General features: G+C 30.8%; 3 protein-coding genes and 2 non-coding genes across 5 annotated transcripts; 3 read left to right on the top strand and 2 right to left on the bottom strand.

The window, feature by feature from the left end:
* Nucleotides 1–86: 86 nt before the first annotated feature.
* On the top strand, nucleotides 87–1,408 carry T25B6.5 (AAA_9 domain-containing protein). The gene is made up of 3 exons (NM_077123.5): nucleotides 87–172; nucleotides 217–342; nucleotides 1,071–1,408. The coding sequence occupies exons 1-3, from the start codon at nucleotides 113–115 to the stop codon at nucleotides 1,242–1,244; spliced, it is 360 nt and encodes a 119-aa protein (NP_509524.2). The 5' UTR covers nucleotides 87–112; the 3' UTR covers nucleotides 1,245–1,408.
* Nucleotides 1,409–5,027: 3,619 nt separating this feature from the next.
* On the bottom strand, nucleotides 5,028–6,112 carry T25B6.4 (NR LBD domain-containing protein). The gene is made up of 3 exons (NM_077122.3): nucleotides 6,015–6,112; nucleotides 5,814–5,960; nucleotides 5,028–5,264 (listed from the first exon to the last, which is right to left on the bottom strand). The coding sequence occupies exons 1-3, from the start codon at nucleotides 6,057–6,059 to the stop codon at nucleotides 5,166–5,168; spliced, it is 291 nt and encodes a 96-aa protein (NP_509523.1). The 5' UTR covers nucleotides 6,060–6,112; the 3' UTR covers nucleotides 5,028–5,165.
* A 2,206-nt stretch (nucleotides 6,113–8,318) lies between these two features.
* T25B6.8 lies at nucleotides 8,319–8,374 on the bottom strand. The gene has a single exon (NR_071784.1). It is a non-coding gene; the product is annotated as an Unclassified non-coding RNA T25B6.8 (non-coding RNA).
* T25B6.9 lies at nucleotides 8,319–8,374 on the top strand. The gene has a single exon (NR_071785.1). It is a non-coding gene; the product is annotated as an Unclassified non-coding RNA T25B6.9 (non-coding RNA).
* A 2,939-nt stretch (nucleotides 8,375–11,313) lies between these two features.
* Nucleotides 11,314–12,073, top strand: C24A3.9 (N-acetyltransferase domain-containing protein). The gene is made up of 3 exons (NM_001038438.2): nucleotides 11,314–11,437; nucleotides 11,582–11,761; nucleotides 11,936–12,073. Exons 1-3 carry the CDS (start codon nucleotides 11,375–11,377, stop codon nucleotides 12,050–12,052), a joined length of 360 nt encoding a protein of 119 aa, NP_001033527.1. The 5' UTR covers nucleotides 11,314–11,374; the 3' UTR covers nucleotides 12,053–12,073.
* Nucleotides 12,074–12,975: the final 902 nt, after the last annotated feature.

Raw genomic sequence — 12,975 nt, 5'->3', positions numbered from 1 at the left:
TTGGTTAATTCAACCAAAAATATTTTTCCAACTGTTTCCTGATTTTCTCTTTTCAATTTATCTTATGCATAGTTATAGATCTCCCTGTATTGCCGGTACTTGCTTCTTCAAAATGGCTCAATCAAAAGAAGAGTTGATAAGCGAACTATTTGTTCAAGTGGAGTTGAGATTGGTATAAATAAAATCTAAAATGTAATTATCAAGTAATTGATACAGGACTCCATCATTCAAATGTGTCAAGAAGCTGACAAAACATACGAAACTGAAGAGTGGAACCGGGAGCGTCGATTGACTCTGCATAACTTTGATGCAATGGTTCTAACCGCGGAAGGAAATAATGAGGTAAATATCAAAATGAATAAATTTAAATTCAAAAGTTGGGAGTTTCTCTTAAAAAATTTTAAAAAGCTGAACTTTTTCAATTGAAAATAAATAAAACATAGAAGTATGTACTTCTATAGTAAATTTTTTATTAAATTTCTAAGAGTAAAATCAAGAGTTGTCAATTTTCCGTGGTTGATTTCTAGTTTTTTGTTTTTGAAGAATGGATATTTACATAGATTTTTCCGAATTGTATAGATTTATGAAACAAAAAAAACTACATATCTTTTCTTTTTGCACATATTTCTGCAAAATGAGTGGTAATTCTCAAAACAATCAGTGCTAAAAATCTCAGTTGAAAACGACAAAGAATAACGACAAAGTCAAATAGACACTAAAACCGAAAAAATTTAGAACATGCAATACAGAGTTTGTTTTCGACCCAATCCTTGATTTTCATACTTTTTTGTGCCAAGAATTTCAGTTTTGGAGAAACTGAGATTATAAATTTTCACGATGTTTTTAAGTGTTCTGCGGAAAATGTATCGTAAAATTTTGTAACAATAATAAGCTCAACGAGGATTTTGAGCATTTCGCAGAAACGTCCTAAGGGCATTAACCGCTATCTAACATAAAAACCGTAGGAGTTATCCACACAACTTGTTTTGTTTTCAAAGACACGGTGCCTAATTTTAAATGTAGTAATCAATTACAACAAACAATATTTTTGAATCGAGAACATATTTCAGGAGGCCAAAGATTCCCTCCTGACTCTTCTGAACACTTGGCTTTTTCGTGTTCGTTTTGCCCAAAAGCTCGCCGAGCTTGGTGTCTTCATCTTGTTTGACGGACCTGGACGTTTGCTCCCAATACCCGGATTCTTTGTGCAATTTCTGAAAGAAAACGTCTACAGAAGAACTTAAAATGACATATTTCCTCTCTTGATATTTGGGCTTCTAAACTGTTTGAAAAGCGAACAGTTTAATGAAAACAAAAACAATTTGTGAAAATCACACAATGGTTTTTAAAATTTTTTTCTACGGTGTTTAATAATACAACAAACCCTTTCAAATGAAGTTTTCAAAGTAGACTTAACATTTTTTGACTCGTGAGTATCAAAAAAATGAGATTTTTGGCATGGTGAAAAATAGGCAAACATTTCAGTAGGATTCCGAAGTTTTCAGTTTAATCAGAAAATCTGAATTTTCTGGCATATGTACTTATGTTCGACCGCACTATTTTAGATGTAATATAACCGATTATTTATTGTCAAATTTACTTAGTTTTCACAACTTTAAAAATTGATATCTGACTTGAAATGAACATTTTTCAAAGTGTTTCTTCGGGGAATTGCTGCCTAAAGTTTTTAGTTTAATCAGAATATTCAAATTTTCCGGCACATGATTGACGGCACTATTTTAGATGTATTATAACCGATTATTTATTGTCGTTTTTATCTAATGCTATACTTACGCCTGGACACAAGCTTAATACTTGTCAAATAGATTGAGCAATAGCTTGAACACCTGGAAATTAGCTTGAGCATATATCATAAAATATTCATTTACAGAAACATGAAATAAATAAGAGATTTGAATTTGTTCGAGTCATATGATCTAAACTCATTGTTCCGTGATGTCTACAATCAAGTTTTTGAGAAGTTCACTGTGTGTTGAAAATTCAATAATTAATTCTTATCGTCTATTATTAACTTCAGGCTGCTCACATAGACTGGTTGAAAAAAAAGCTTAGAAGCTGCTGGACTTGATTATCACAACACGAACTTCAAGAGGTAGATACGGATAAGCTGAAAGGTTAAAATCAAACGAAAATATTTTATAAATTTAATTTCCAAAAATTTTGATTACAATGGATTTCCAACAGAATGCAACAGTGGCGTCTCAACACCAAAAACAGACTCTGGTCGTCATTCTTTCACCCAATCTTCAACCAGTTAACAATGATTCAGATGATAAGTACTTTTCTCTGAGTATTAAACAATTTGTTGATAATCCATAATCACAAGTATTTCAAAATTTTATGTCACATAAATTTGCAATGTTTCTCGTTGTTGAAATTGTGTCTCTCAAAATGCTAAAGCTGCTAGGATTTTTGAATCTATTAAATTTTTTTGAATCATTTTGGGGATTATTCTGATTTTTTAAATAAAAAAAATGTGTGTACTTTGAATACTGCACGAATATGCACGTATGTTTTCAATGCATAGTTTGTTGGATAAGTAATGTAATACATTTTTGCTACAATAAATTTTCTAAATTAAAATGAAAATGTAAAAAATTTTGACTTGCAATGAAAATCTGTAAAAAGTCTGTCATATATGAAATTTAGTTATCATTTTTATAAAAAGTAAGTATTTTATTTAATATACTCAGTTCACTAAACTCACACCACTTTTATTCTCTTTTTTCCCATTTCACACCCTTGAAGACCATTTTGATAAGCGCATTAACGTTTTTTTGGCGCTAAGATGATGGTAAAGTTTAATGTTTTCGTTCAATTTTTATAATTCCTTTACGTCACTTGACACGTTTCGTTTTCGGTAAAAATGGCAGTTTCTTATAGTCAAATTTCAAAAAATTGTTAAACTAGGATTGCGTAACATTTTTTAATGTATGTATGTTTTTTATCATTATTTTATTCATATTGTGAGTTTCCTTCTCCTTGTGAAATATATTTTTGCTCACAAACACTTTTTTGTGTGCGGTGATCCGTGAAAATTGCACTTTTTGATTAATAAATAAATATCCAGATTTTGCACTACGGGTATTTGCAATGGATATTCTTAAATGCTGTCAAAATGTTGTAATCATTGTGGACAATTTGATTACTCAAATTTGCTTTCTAGTGGTAAGTCAGAGAGTTTCACAGGTTGCAAAATGATATTTTTAAAAGTATCATTCAAAATTACCGGAAAATTTCATAATATGCAATACTAATAAGAAAAATAATATGATGTACTTTTTAAATTCCACTGTCGTTTATTCAGGCATTTTTGAATTATTGGCTCCCAAATCGAGTTGTTGAATCTCTCGACAAAAAACTGAAGAAAATGCAAAAATCGATTAGGACTGTGCGGAAAAATACAAAACGAATACTACTGGTGAGCTGGAATTAATTTTGAACATTTTTTGTGTTTTTAATCGTCGGTATTGTGAAATTTCAGTGATAAGAAAGAATTCTTGGTGGTGTTAAAAATCAATTTGATAATAATATGAATTGAACAATTAATTTACGACATTTGAAGCATATAACGTTGAATTTTTCACTACGTTTTACATTATTATATATAACAGATTGATTGACTTTTTCTGGGATTTTGCTTCCAATTACATCGACGCAAAACATACGACAACAGACTGGTCAATTTCAAAAAAAAAATTTTAAGACTACACTACGGCCTGTGGGGACATGAGTAAAAACTATTCTTTCGGTGCTAAAATGACCACGTATCATAATAAAACGTTTCAAAATCTTTCGAAAAAGTTTTTATTTCAATAGGCTGTGAAAATTCAGTTTTCACCAATGTTTCGAGTCGTCATTAAAAAAAATTTATTTCATTTTTATTTTTTATTTTTCTAATGATGTATAAAATGTTCTTATATCAACTTCGTAAGAGTTAAAGTACACGACAGTGCTTTAAACTATTCCAAAAATGGCGCAAATTCAGTTTTCACCACTTTTTGACTCGAATTCGGTCATACGGCAATTTTATTAGATTACAGTATCTTAACTATTGAATCTATGAATTTACTAAAAGTTATTCAACTATTTCAAACATTTTCTCTAGTTATTAACTCAAAAAAACATTAGCGCTACGCTGTTGCTCCCACAAATGCAAATTGTCAGAAATAAATCATCTTGAGCAGTGCAACAAATTTCCTGAAAATAAAATATTGTCAGAGCACATTTTTAAGTTTTCTTTAATTAAAAAAACTTAAACATTTTATTGTTTCAAATCTGAACACTGGAAACCTTTTCTGAGTTTTAACAAGTATTTTACAAATTACAGCCAGAATACTCTCTAGTGTTTCAAATGGGATGGACGCGGGATCAATTTTGGAGAATGCTCAACTTTTTAGCAACAGAATCCAGTAATACCTCCGTAATTGGAGCATCATCAAATGGCACAATAACCAGATTTATTGAGGAATAACCAGATTTATTTTTACAATTTATTTGCAAGTAAACGCAATTTTAAAATATATTTCAGTCAGCCGCAAAGCCGAGTGAATTTATTGATTTTTCGTCTGACGCCGATGACTTCGAATATTTCCCAAATTCTGTTGTAATGTGTCTTCTTTTTGCGTTTGTGGGTTACATGTGCTCATTAGTAAATTAAATTATTTATCAAGCGTGTATAAAACATGTACCATTGATATTGTATTTTATGAATGCACATAGTTTTTTGGGAATTTCCGAATTATTAATATTAACAATAATAAAAATAAAAGTATGTGTCTTAAAACGCTCTACAAGTTTTGAAGTTTTGCAGTTGATTTAAATACATTTTTTCTGGGCAAAAACGGGAAAATTATAGCTACTTTTTTTCAATATTTTTTAAAATCTACTTTTTACTTTATTAACAAAAACAATTGTTCTTTTCCTCCAAAGATCTTACAATTCATTATTAAAATTCCCACGGTTTTTCAGATATGTATGCTGTAATACACGTCTAACAAAAATCAAGTTAGAAATTTCTTTCATGAATCAGACTAGTATATGAGAAATAAAAAAACGAATGATTTATTACGTCGACGTATGAGAATCAGAGATCTTGAAACATGTCACAAAACGTGTCTCTCGAAGGAATGAGTCGGTCTTGTTCACCAGTTCAAATGACGGTTTGGGCACATCTCGTGGAGCAACTTCATTAGCTCCGTACGGCTGCGGTGGTAGAAGATTGCGTATACGCCAAGGTACTCCTGAAATTGATTCAACATTTTATTCAAGAGCAAGAAATGGGAACATTTATTTACGTCTATTTGCATAAAGTTAGTGAGGGAACAATTTCAAATTTGAAAATATCATTAAAATCAGTCATTTACCGCATTCTACAAATATTGTTTGGTCAGTCTAGTCAGTCAGACTAATGGACTCAATTTTTTTCAAATTTTATGGCAAAACTTAGAAAACTATTTGATTCATCTGAAAAAAAAACATTTTTTCATTTTGTGTGAGCGTTTTTTAAAAACTTTTTTTAAACTGAAAGAAAATGGTTTTTAGATAACACAAGGATTTTTTCATATTTTGGTAAAGTACATGTAGAATTTCCAAAAAACGTTGCTTTTGTATATGAACATGTTTTGTTTAAAAAAAAGTTGCTTTTAGATATATATGTTTTGTTTTTAAAACAATACCCATGGTTGAACAAACAATGTTAAAAAATTAAATAGACTACATTTTCATAGAAATATCACAACACATTTTTCGAGGTTAGAAATATTTCAACTTAACAAAGTTGCCACACATACCATTAGTTGCTCGGAGGTGACATCTCCACGGAGATGAAAGTCAATTTCGTCGATGAAAAAGTTGGTCTTAATCTTCATGATATTATAGTTGTCGATCTGCTCCTCAGATGGACCACCGATTTCGCTGAGAAAATCGAGAATCAGCATCTGCAACATATCGTCATTTTTTTCATATTGAGACTCAACACTTTTTGAAATTACCAAGTTGTCACGGAGACTGACGAATCTTGATTTGATGTATTCCATTTTGCGTGTGGAGGAGACTTGATTTGTAGACACCATTGTCATTGTGAGTGTCTAGAACAAAAAAAAGTCAGAGTTAAATGTAGTTTTGGAACCATTGAAAATACAAACAAATGAATTAAGAACTATTTAAAAAATTAAATGATTACCGAACTTCAAAAAGGGGTTTTAATCACAAAAATAAAAAATGGTACTTGCAATGTCGCTGTGAATATTTTTAATGTTTAGGCTTGGAAACATACATGTTTTTAGCTTAAAAGCGGAGACTGTATCACTTTAATCGTTTTACCATAACGGATGGAATATCTTGAAAACCAATTTGGGGTACAGAATTTGGGTTCTATAATATTTATTGAAAATCTGATCATTTATTTTTTATCACAATTGTTTTCACAAAATTGTTTTTTCAACTAATATATTATTTTCCATTTTCTAATATCCGACTATTTTTAATAGGTTTTTGATGTTATCACAGTAACAAAATAATACTTCGAACCTTGAAAAAAATAAGTCGGACATTCTCAAGTCTGATCAGTGTTCGACAAATGTCTATGATATGTGTCTACTGGCTCAGGCTCAGTCACAAGAAAAAAAAAGATTAGGCAGAACCCATTGATGAGGAACGAAAAAAAAGTTGTCGCTAATGCGCTTAGCCAGGTGTGGGAGTAGCTGTAGGGACAGGGGGCGGACACAAAATGAAAGTCAAAAAAGAGTCCCGAAGAAATGAGATGAAATGTCTGACACGGAAAAAGGAGACGATGTAAGCAAGGAAATAAGAATGAAAAGAGAATGAATACTTTTTAATGAGACGAATGGTGATCGTTAATTTGTGAATTGCCAAATAGGAAAATGGGATACATGAAGAAGTGTAAAAAATCGGAAAGAACACATTTTCTTTCTGTTTTCTATAGAGCTTGATGGAATGAAAAATGAAAAAAAAAAGATAGAGATGACGAAGATGTTCGTCGTTTTTTTTCTCAGCTTTTCTTTTTTTGCCTTATAAATCCGAGCAAATCTTCAACAATTTGAGAACTGGAAAAATGTTGAAAAAGACAGAAAAAGAGAAGGAGTAAATGTATGAAAACGCGCGGACGGAAGATGACGGTGATCAAGAAGGAGAAGGGAAATGAGATGAGAGCGGCTTGTAGAGCCCATGCATTCAGTGGCCACGTCATAATGTTCACATTTTTGAGTACATGGAATAGAAGGAATAAGACAATACACGCCAATGCACTTGTTCTTATGTGTTTAAGTTTTCTTTGCTTCGCTTATGTCTTTCATTTCTTTTTTTGTCTATAATTTTTCTCACGAAAATCGGATTTTTTTCCAGTTTTTTTTTGAATAAGAAGTTGTTAAGCAAGTAACAAACAAGATCTAAGATTAAAATTGATCTAGTGAGCCAATGGGAGAAAACAACTATTAATTGAAAACTTTCAGAAAAAAAACCATCATTGTATGAAATTATTGAAAACATTTAATTTTGTTATGGATTTAGAAAAATATGCATCACTTTCATATTGATTTCATCTGGTTTGATTTGAAGCGTTCATATAGGCAAACATGCCTGCCTTCTTGGGTTTAAGGGGCCTTTCTTCAAAATCATTTATTGTGTTCAGGTCGACTAGTCGGGGATGAAAAAATTTTATGCAGCGTGTGACGCCACTATGTTTTGAATCACGACCGAACCTTATTTTTCAGGTAAACATTTTTAGTCGCTGATTTCGACCTCAAGCTTTTTGCATAAACGGAACATCTCGAGTGCTCTCAAGAGTAATATCTTACTAATCGAAACATTCAAAACTCTTAATTTTCAGAATATTTATATTTTATTTTTTAGGCAAACTATTTAGGCTGCTATTGGATAAATCAAATTACATTTTTCTTAGCATGAAAATTTAAAAATTTGAAAAAAAAAACGAGGATTCCCTCTGTGAAACTTTAGAATGATATGAGAGGACATTGAATTTTATTACAATTTTTATATGATGGCATTCGGATGTTAGCCGAAAGACCTTTTTTAATACTTTCTTAGAACGAAAAATACTTTATTTTTCCTGATTTGATAAAAAAAATTGTGAGCGCTTTTTTTCGTGTTTTGCTTCAAAATAACAGGAAGCACAAATGTGAAAATAAAAGGCTAAGCAATCAAAATAATTGGACAAAATTTTTTTCACTAGATTCTCGAGATTCTCCGATATTCTTCTTCGACTTTCAAGAAAGAGATTTTCAAAAGAAAAAAACGAGCTCTCCCTCAGGCTACTTAAAAGCGTCACCAAACCGCTAAGAATCATCGTCATCGTTTCTGAATTTCAAATGAGTGCTAAAAAAGAAGGCAGGCAAAAAACTAGCTGTAATGATGACGAAGAAAATTGAAGATACTTATTGCAAAATGGAGAAACATTATTTATCTACTCTCAATGTTTTTTAAAGATCTTCAATTTTCTCTTTTAAAGAAAAAAAAACTTCAAATTAATACACGGAAACAAACTTGTTGCAACGTCTTCAAATAAAGATGTCACACATTTGTTCCGCTTCGTCAGCACCTTCGTCATTTCTCCATTTTTGCTATTCTTGCTCTTGAAAGTCAAACCAAGTTTGTAGGCCAAAAGAGTCTTAGGTCTGAACATCATTAGAACTAGTCCAAGCCAATTCTACACTATCTTTTTGGAATGCTGCATTTGGCATTTTATAATATCAGAAAATATAATTGGAAGCTAAATAAAAAGGGGCAATGAATAAAAACTGAAATGTGACACCTGGGTTGATGGAGTCATAAACGTAAACATATCTTTATTTTTTATGCTTGCTCCTTTTCATTTCCTTTTTTCAAAGCTTTCATCAGCAGGAAACACAAGCGGAAATCAGAGTTTTCAGGAGATTTTTGGCAATTCGCGGTCTGAGAAAATATAAATGTGATCATTCTATTAACGAGATCTTGTAAATAAGAGTTTGAAATTTTGTTAATAATAATGGGAGCATATTTACCGATAGAGTGGAAAAATGACATTTTGTTTTTGTTTATGAACAAGCTTCATGAAGCGATTGCTAATCGAAATATTTGCTAAAACACCGTAAAAACTAAAATGAAATAAGAAACTGGTTAAATACTTTGGATAAATTAAATAAAAACTTTAAATATTAATCAAAAAATGATACAGTTTTGAAGTAAAATGCTTGCTGAAAATTGAATGAAAATGACATTCCGTATAACTAGAATTCAAACGTCTGAAAGCAAAGATGATGACATATTTTTAAATTGAATAATTTAGAACAGCTTCATTACTTTTGCAAACAAAACTAAGTTACAGATTCTAATTTTAAAAAAACCAAACTGATTTTAAACACAATTTTTAAACTTTTGGTTAGATTCCCAAATATGCTTGACATAGTTATTCACTAATTTTGTGTGTTTTGACTGAAAAATAATAAAAAATATATCGCATAGCTAATTTTTCATTTTTCAAAATGTAATTTTTAATTTAAACGTGAAATTCACAAATCCATCCTTAGTCATCACTGGATAACAACTAATGCACTTATTACACGTTTATTCCAATTCAAAATAATGATGTTAATAAGAAAATCAATATTTTTTTGTGCAAACGACATTTTCAGAAATCCACCTTATTATTTTTTTCGTTTTGTCTCAGGTTAAATACTTTAGGAAAAAACCATGTGATGTTCAGAAACTTAAACAAAAACTTTTTAAAACTGAGTTGTGCCAGTGGGGATGTTGTCTAAATAAAATTTTAATATTTTGAAATGAACGAATATTATAATAGAACACTCCAAAATTGTTTGAAGTTGAACATTTCCAGTCAATGTTTTGGAAAATTCTACTTCGCAAAACAGAGTAACCACCATTTTCTCAATGCATTGAAGAAAATCAATATTTTTTGAAACGTTTTACTGTGGTTTTGGTTTTTTTTTAGAACGTTGGATGTGTTTCATTAACTTTTTCACTGGCGAAACACTCTTTAAACCGTCTGGTTTACTGTATGTGCAAAAAACAATGCACATGGTGAACAAAAAATGAACAGTGGGAACAAATTTTACCCGTAGCATTTCCAATAAACATAACTACACATAATATCGTCCTACTACACTTCTAAAGCAAACACAAAACATTGAAATGAATCCAATCATCTAGTTTTTTCTTCTTATTTTCAATCCTAAATATCATTCCCGCCTTCAGATTATGTACATGTATCCGAGATGCTTTGAGGGTTGAAGATTCTAGAATAACCCTATAATCCATAGGTGAAGCTTCTAAGTTACGCAGAAACCCGTTCAAGAAATATCTTATAAACACACGGAAAGATATGGAAGGATTCAAACTCTCTCATCTTTAGTAGTGTTTTTGAAGCATTGACGTAAAACACGAATTATCACTGGAGATAATCACGGTGTTGAGTTAATGTTTGTTTTTTTGAAGTCTTTGGAAAATAATTATAAAATATCAGGATCGGTAAGAAGATTTATATTTTCATAACACGATAAAAAATTGAATGAGCAAACGAAAAGGTTCTAACATAAGTAAACACAATTCAGGTACACACTTGAAGGTATACGGAATGAGATTATAGGTTTGAAAAAAGTTGTCCAAAGCTTTTACGGACAATTAAAATAATATTTATTTCGAAAAATTTGGAGTATTTTGGACCCATGATATATTTTTATTTTAGACTATTATAAAAGAAGAGAATACCCACTCATAAAAACACACCTTAAAGTTTAAAAAAGTGAAAAAAGTGATTGGCACTGCCAATTTTACATTCAGGGTATGCTGTAATTATGAAAACGGACCTAGTTGCACTCAAGGGCAGTTGATCAGTAAACAGGTATGTGACCTCACAGGTATTGCAAATTTTTCCTGCAACTACCAATGACTATGGCATAATACTTATTAATTTGTTGTTTTTCATTGGCCATTTTAAGAATGGTTACGGCTGATTAATTACGTGTTTTTTTTAAATAACTAAAAAAACATTCTCCAAATGCAACGTGGAATAATCAAAGTTTTTTTGTTCTAATTAATTTTTCCTTAAAGGCAATTGAACTTTCATTTAAAATTAAACTTTTTCTTACATATTAAACATTTAGGAAGTTGAACGGAGAGCATGTCAAAATACATTCAGCACAACCAAACATGACCACTATCAAAAAGAAAAGGAAAACCGCCGAACATTTTTTTGCTGTTCTCGGGATTTTATATTTTATGATTTGCATATGTTTCGTGGCTGTATTGTTCCATTTTTTTTATTCAATTGTTCCCTTAAAAAACGTTTTGAGAGTTTAACGATTTTTTTTCTTCAAAAATGGCGAAATCTCTACGAGATTTATCGTTAGATGCATTCAAAAAGGATCCGTTATATGGTTTGGTAAGAATCTGTAATAAATAATTATTGAAAATTGAAATTAGGAAAATTTTCAAATATGTAGAGTTTTGAAATGGAAAAGGTATAATTTGCTCAAATAATAAAATGGATGTTCTATTGATAAAAATCGATGAATTTTTTTTCAAGCTACAGGATTGCTGGCGACCAGTTCAATGGAATTGTGATGATCTGAAACTAATCCAAAAACCAGAGCCATTGAATTCATTTGTTGATTCTCTTCTTGGAACTGTACAGATTGGATGGCGACTGGAAGGAAAAGTCATCGGATGCAGTTATTTGTTGAACGGGTTTTACAAAGTTGAAAGAGTAGGTAAACTTATTAAATTGCAAAATTTTTAATACTATTGGCACTGCAAAAACAAGTGAAAAATCGCGCAAAGTTCGGCCAATGAATTCATTTCAAAATGAATTGATTTTTTTTTCAATTTCTCGTAGAAATTACTCTTGACTAAAATTTTGTAATTGTTGTTTATTTTTCAGACATCTCCTGGTTTAGTGGCTTGTGCAATTATCGATCATTATCGCAAAATTCAATTGTGGAACAGCGTTTTTAATAATTACAATCATTATCAATATATTTCTCGTTTCAGACAGTGATTTATTGTATTGGATGAATTCTTTTCGTGTACACTTTGAACTATTATCAAAAAAATGCGATCACAAATTTTTCTCATAATTAATTTATGACCTCCTTTTGGAACTTGACTCTGCCCCTAATCTTGTGGTCGTTGTTATTTTTGCTGTGGCTGTCTCATCGAAGAAACGGGAGGAGCCTAGTCAACGAGGTAGATCAAAAATAAATTATGAGAAAAACTTGCGATCGTATTTTTCGATAATATTTATATATATAACCAGCCGTTCGCACGCGCTGAAGCGCGTGCTCCGACTGGCGTACTCAAAATTAAAATCAAATTCTGAAATTTCTAAGCATTTCACTGCAGATGGAACGTTTTTTTCCTTGTTTTCCGGAAGTTTTCGAGCAACATAAATATTATATACTTAATTTTAAGCAATTACAATTTTAAAACCTCAAGTTTCCTGGAACTTTTATGAGACTTTTTCCAGTCCTTTCCGAAAGTTTTTGGCGAGCGTTTTTGGAAATTATCTATAACAATTTCTGTTTTTTTTTTTTCTTAAAACTTCAGAATATTCTAGGAGTATCAAAACTTGAAAGGTTCTAGAACTTCGCAGAAGTTTCTTGAATTTTTTCAGGGAATTGAACATTCCAGACTTTTCTCGAATTTTCTAGAAAATTCTGGAACATTCGAGAATTTTCCCGATTTTTCTAGAAAGTTCTGGAACATTACAGACTTTTCTCGAATTTTCTATAAACTTCTGGAACATTCCAGAATTTTTTTTTCAGAAATTTTGAATTCCCGCCAAAATTTTTCAAAGAAATTTTGAATTCCCGCCAAAATTTTTCACAGAAAATTTGAATTCCCGCCAAAATTTTTCACAGAAAACTTGAATTCCCGTTATAATTTTTCACAGAAAATTTGAATTCCCGCCAAAATTTTTCA

The sequence above is a fragment of the Caenorhabditis elegans genome, chromosome X, assembly GCF_000002985.6.
Source record: "Caenorhabditis elegans chromosome X".
Classification (NCBI taxonomy): Eukaryota; Metazoa; Nematoda; class Chromadorea; order Rhabditida; family Rhabditidae; genus Caenorhabditis; species Caenorhabditis elegans.
The sequence above is the reverse complement of the archived record's forward strand: the minus strand, read 5'-3'. Positions and strand labels throughout refer to the sequence as shown.

Coding starts and splice junctions, on each gene's coding strand:
- T25B6.5 (NM_077123.5), top strand. CDS start 113: ATGGCTCAATCAAAAGAAGAGTTGATAAGCGAACTATTTGTTCAAGTG. Junction 173..216: donor TTCAAGTGGAGTTGAGATTG/GTATAAATAAAA, acceptor TAATTGATACAG/GACTCCATCATTCAAATGTG. Junction 343..1,070: donor CCGCGGAAGGAAATAATGAG/GTAAATATCAAA, acceptor AACATATTTCAG/GAGGCCAAAGATTCCCTCCT.
- T25B6.4 (NM_077122.3), bottom strand. CDS start 6,059: ATGGAATACATCAAATCAAGATTCGTCAGTCTCCGTGACAACTTG. Junction 5,961..6,014: donor TCAGTCTCCGTGACAACTTG/GTAATTTCAAAA, acceptor GATATGTTGCAG/ATGCTGATTCTCGATTTTCT. Junction 5,265..5,813: donor TCACCTCCGAGCAACTAATG/GTATGTGTGGCA, acceptor AATCAATTTCAG/GAGTACCTTGGCGTATACGC.
- C24A3.9 (NM_001038438.2), top strand. CDS start 11,375: ATGGCGAAATCTCTACGAGATTTATCGTTAGATGCATTCAAAAAGGAT. Junction 11,438..11,581: donor AGGATCCGTTATATGGTTTG/GTAAGAATCTGT, acceptor TTTTTTTTCAAG/CTACAGGATTGCTGGCGACC. Junction 11,762..11,935: donor GGTTTTACAAAGTTGAAAGA/GTAGGTAAACTT, acceptor TTTATTTTTCAG/ACATCTCCTGGTTTAGTGGC.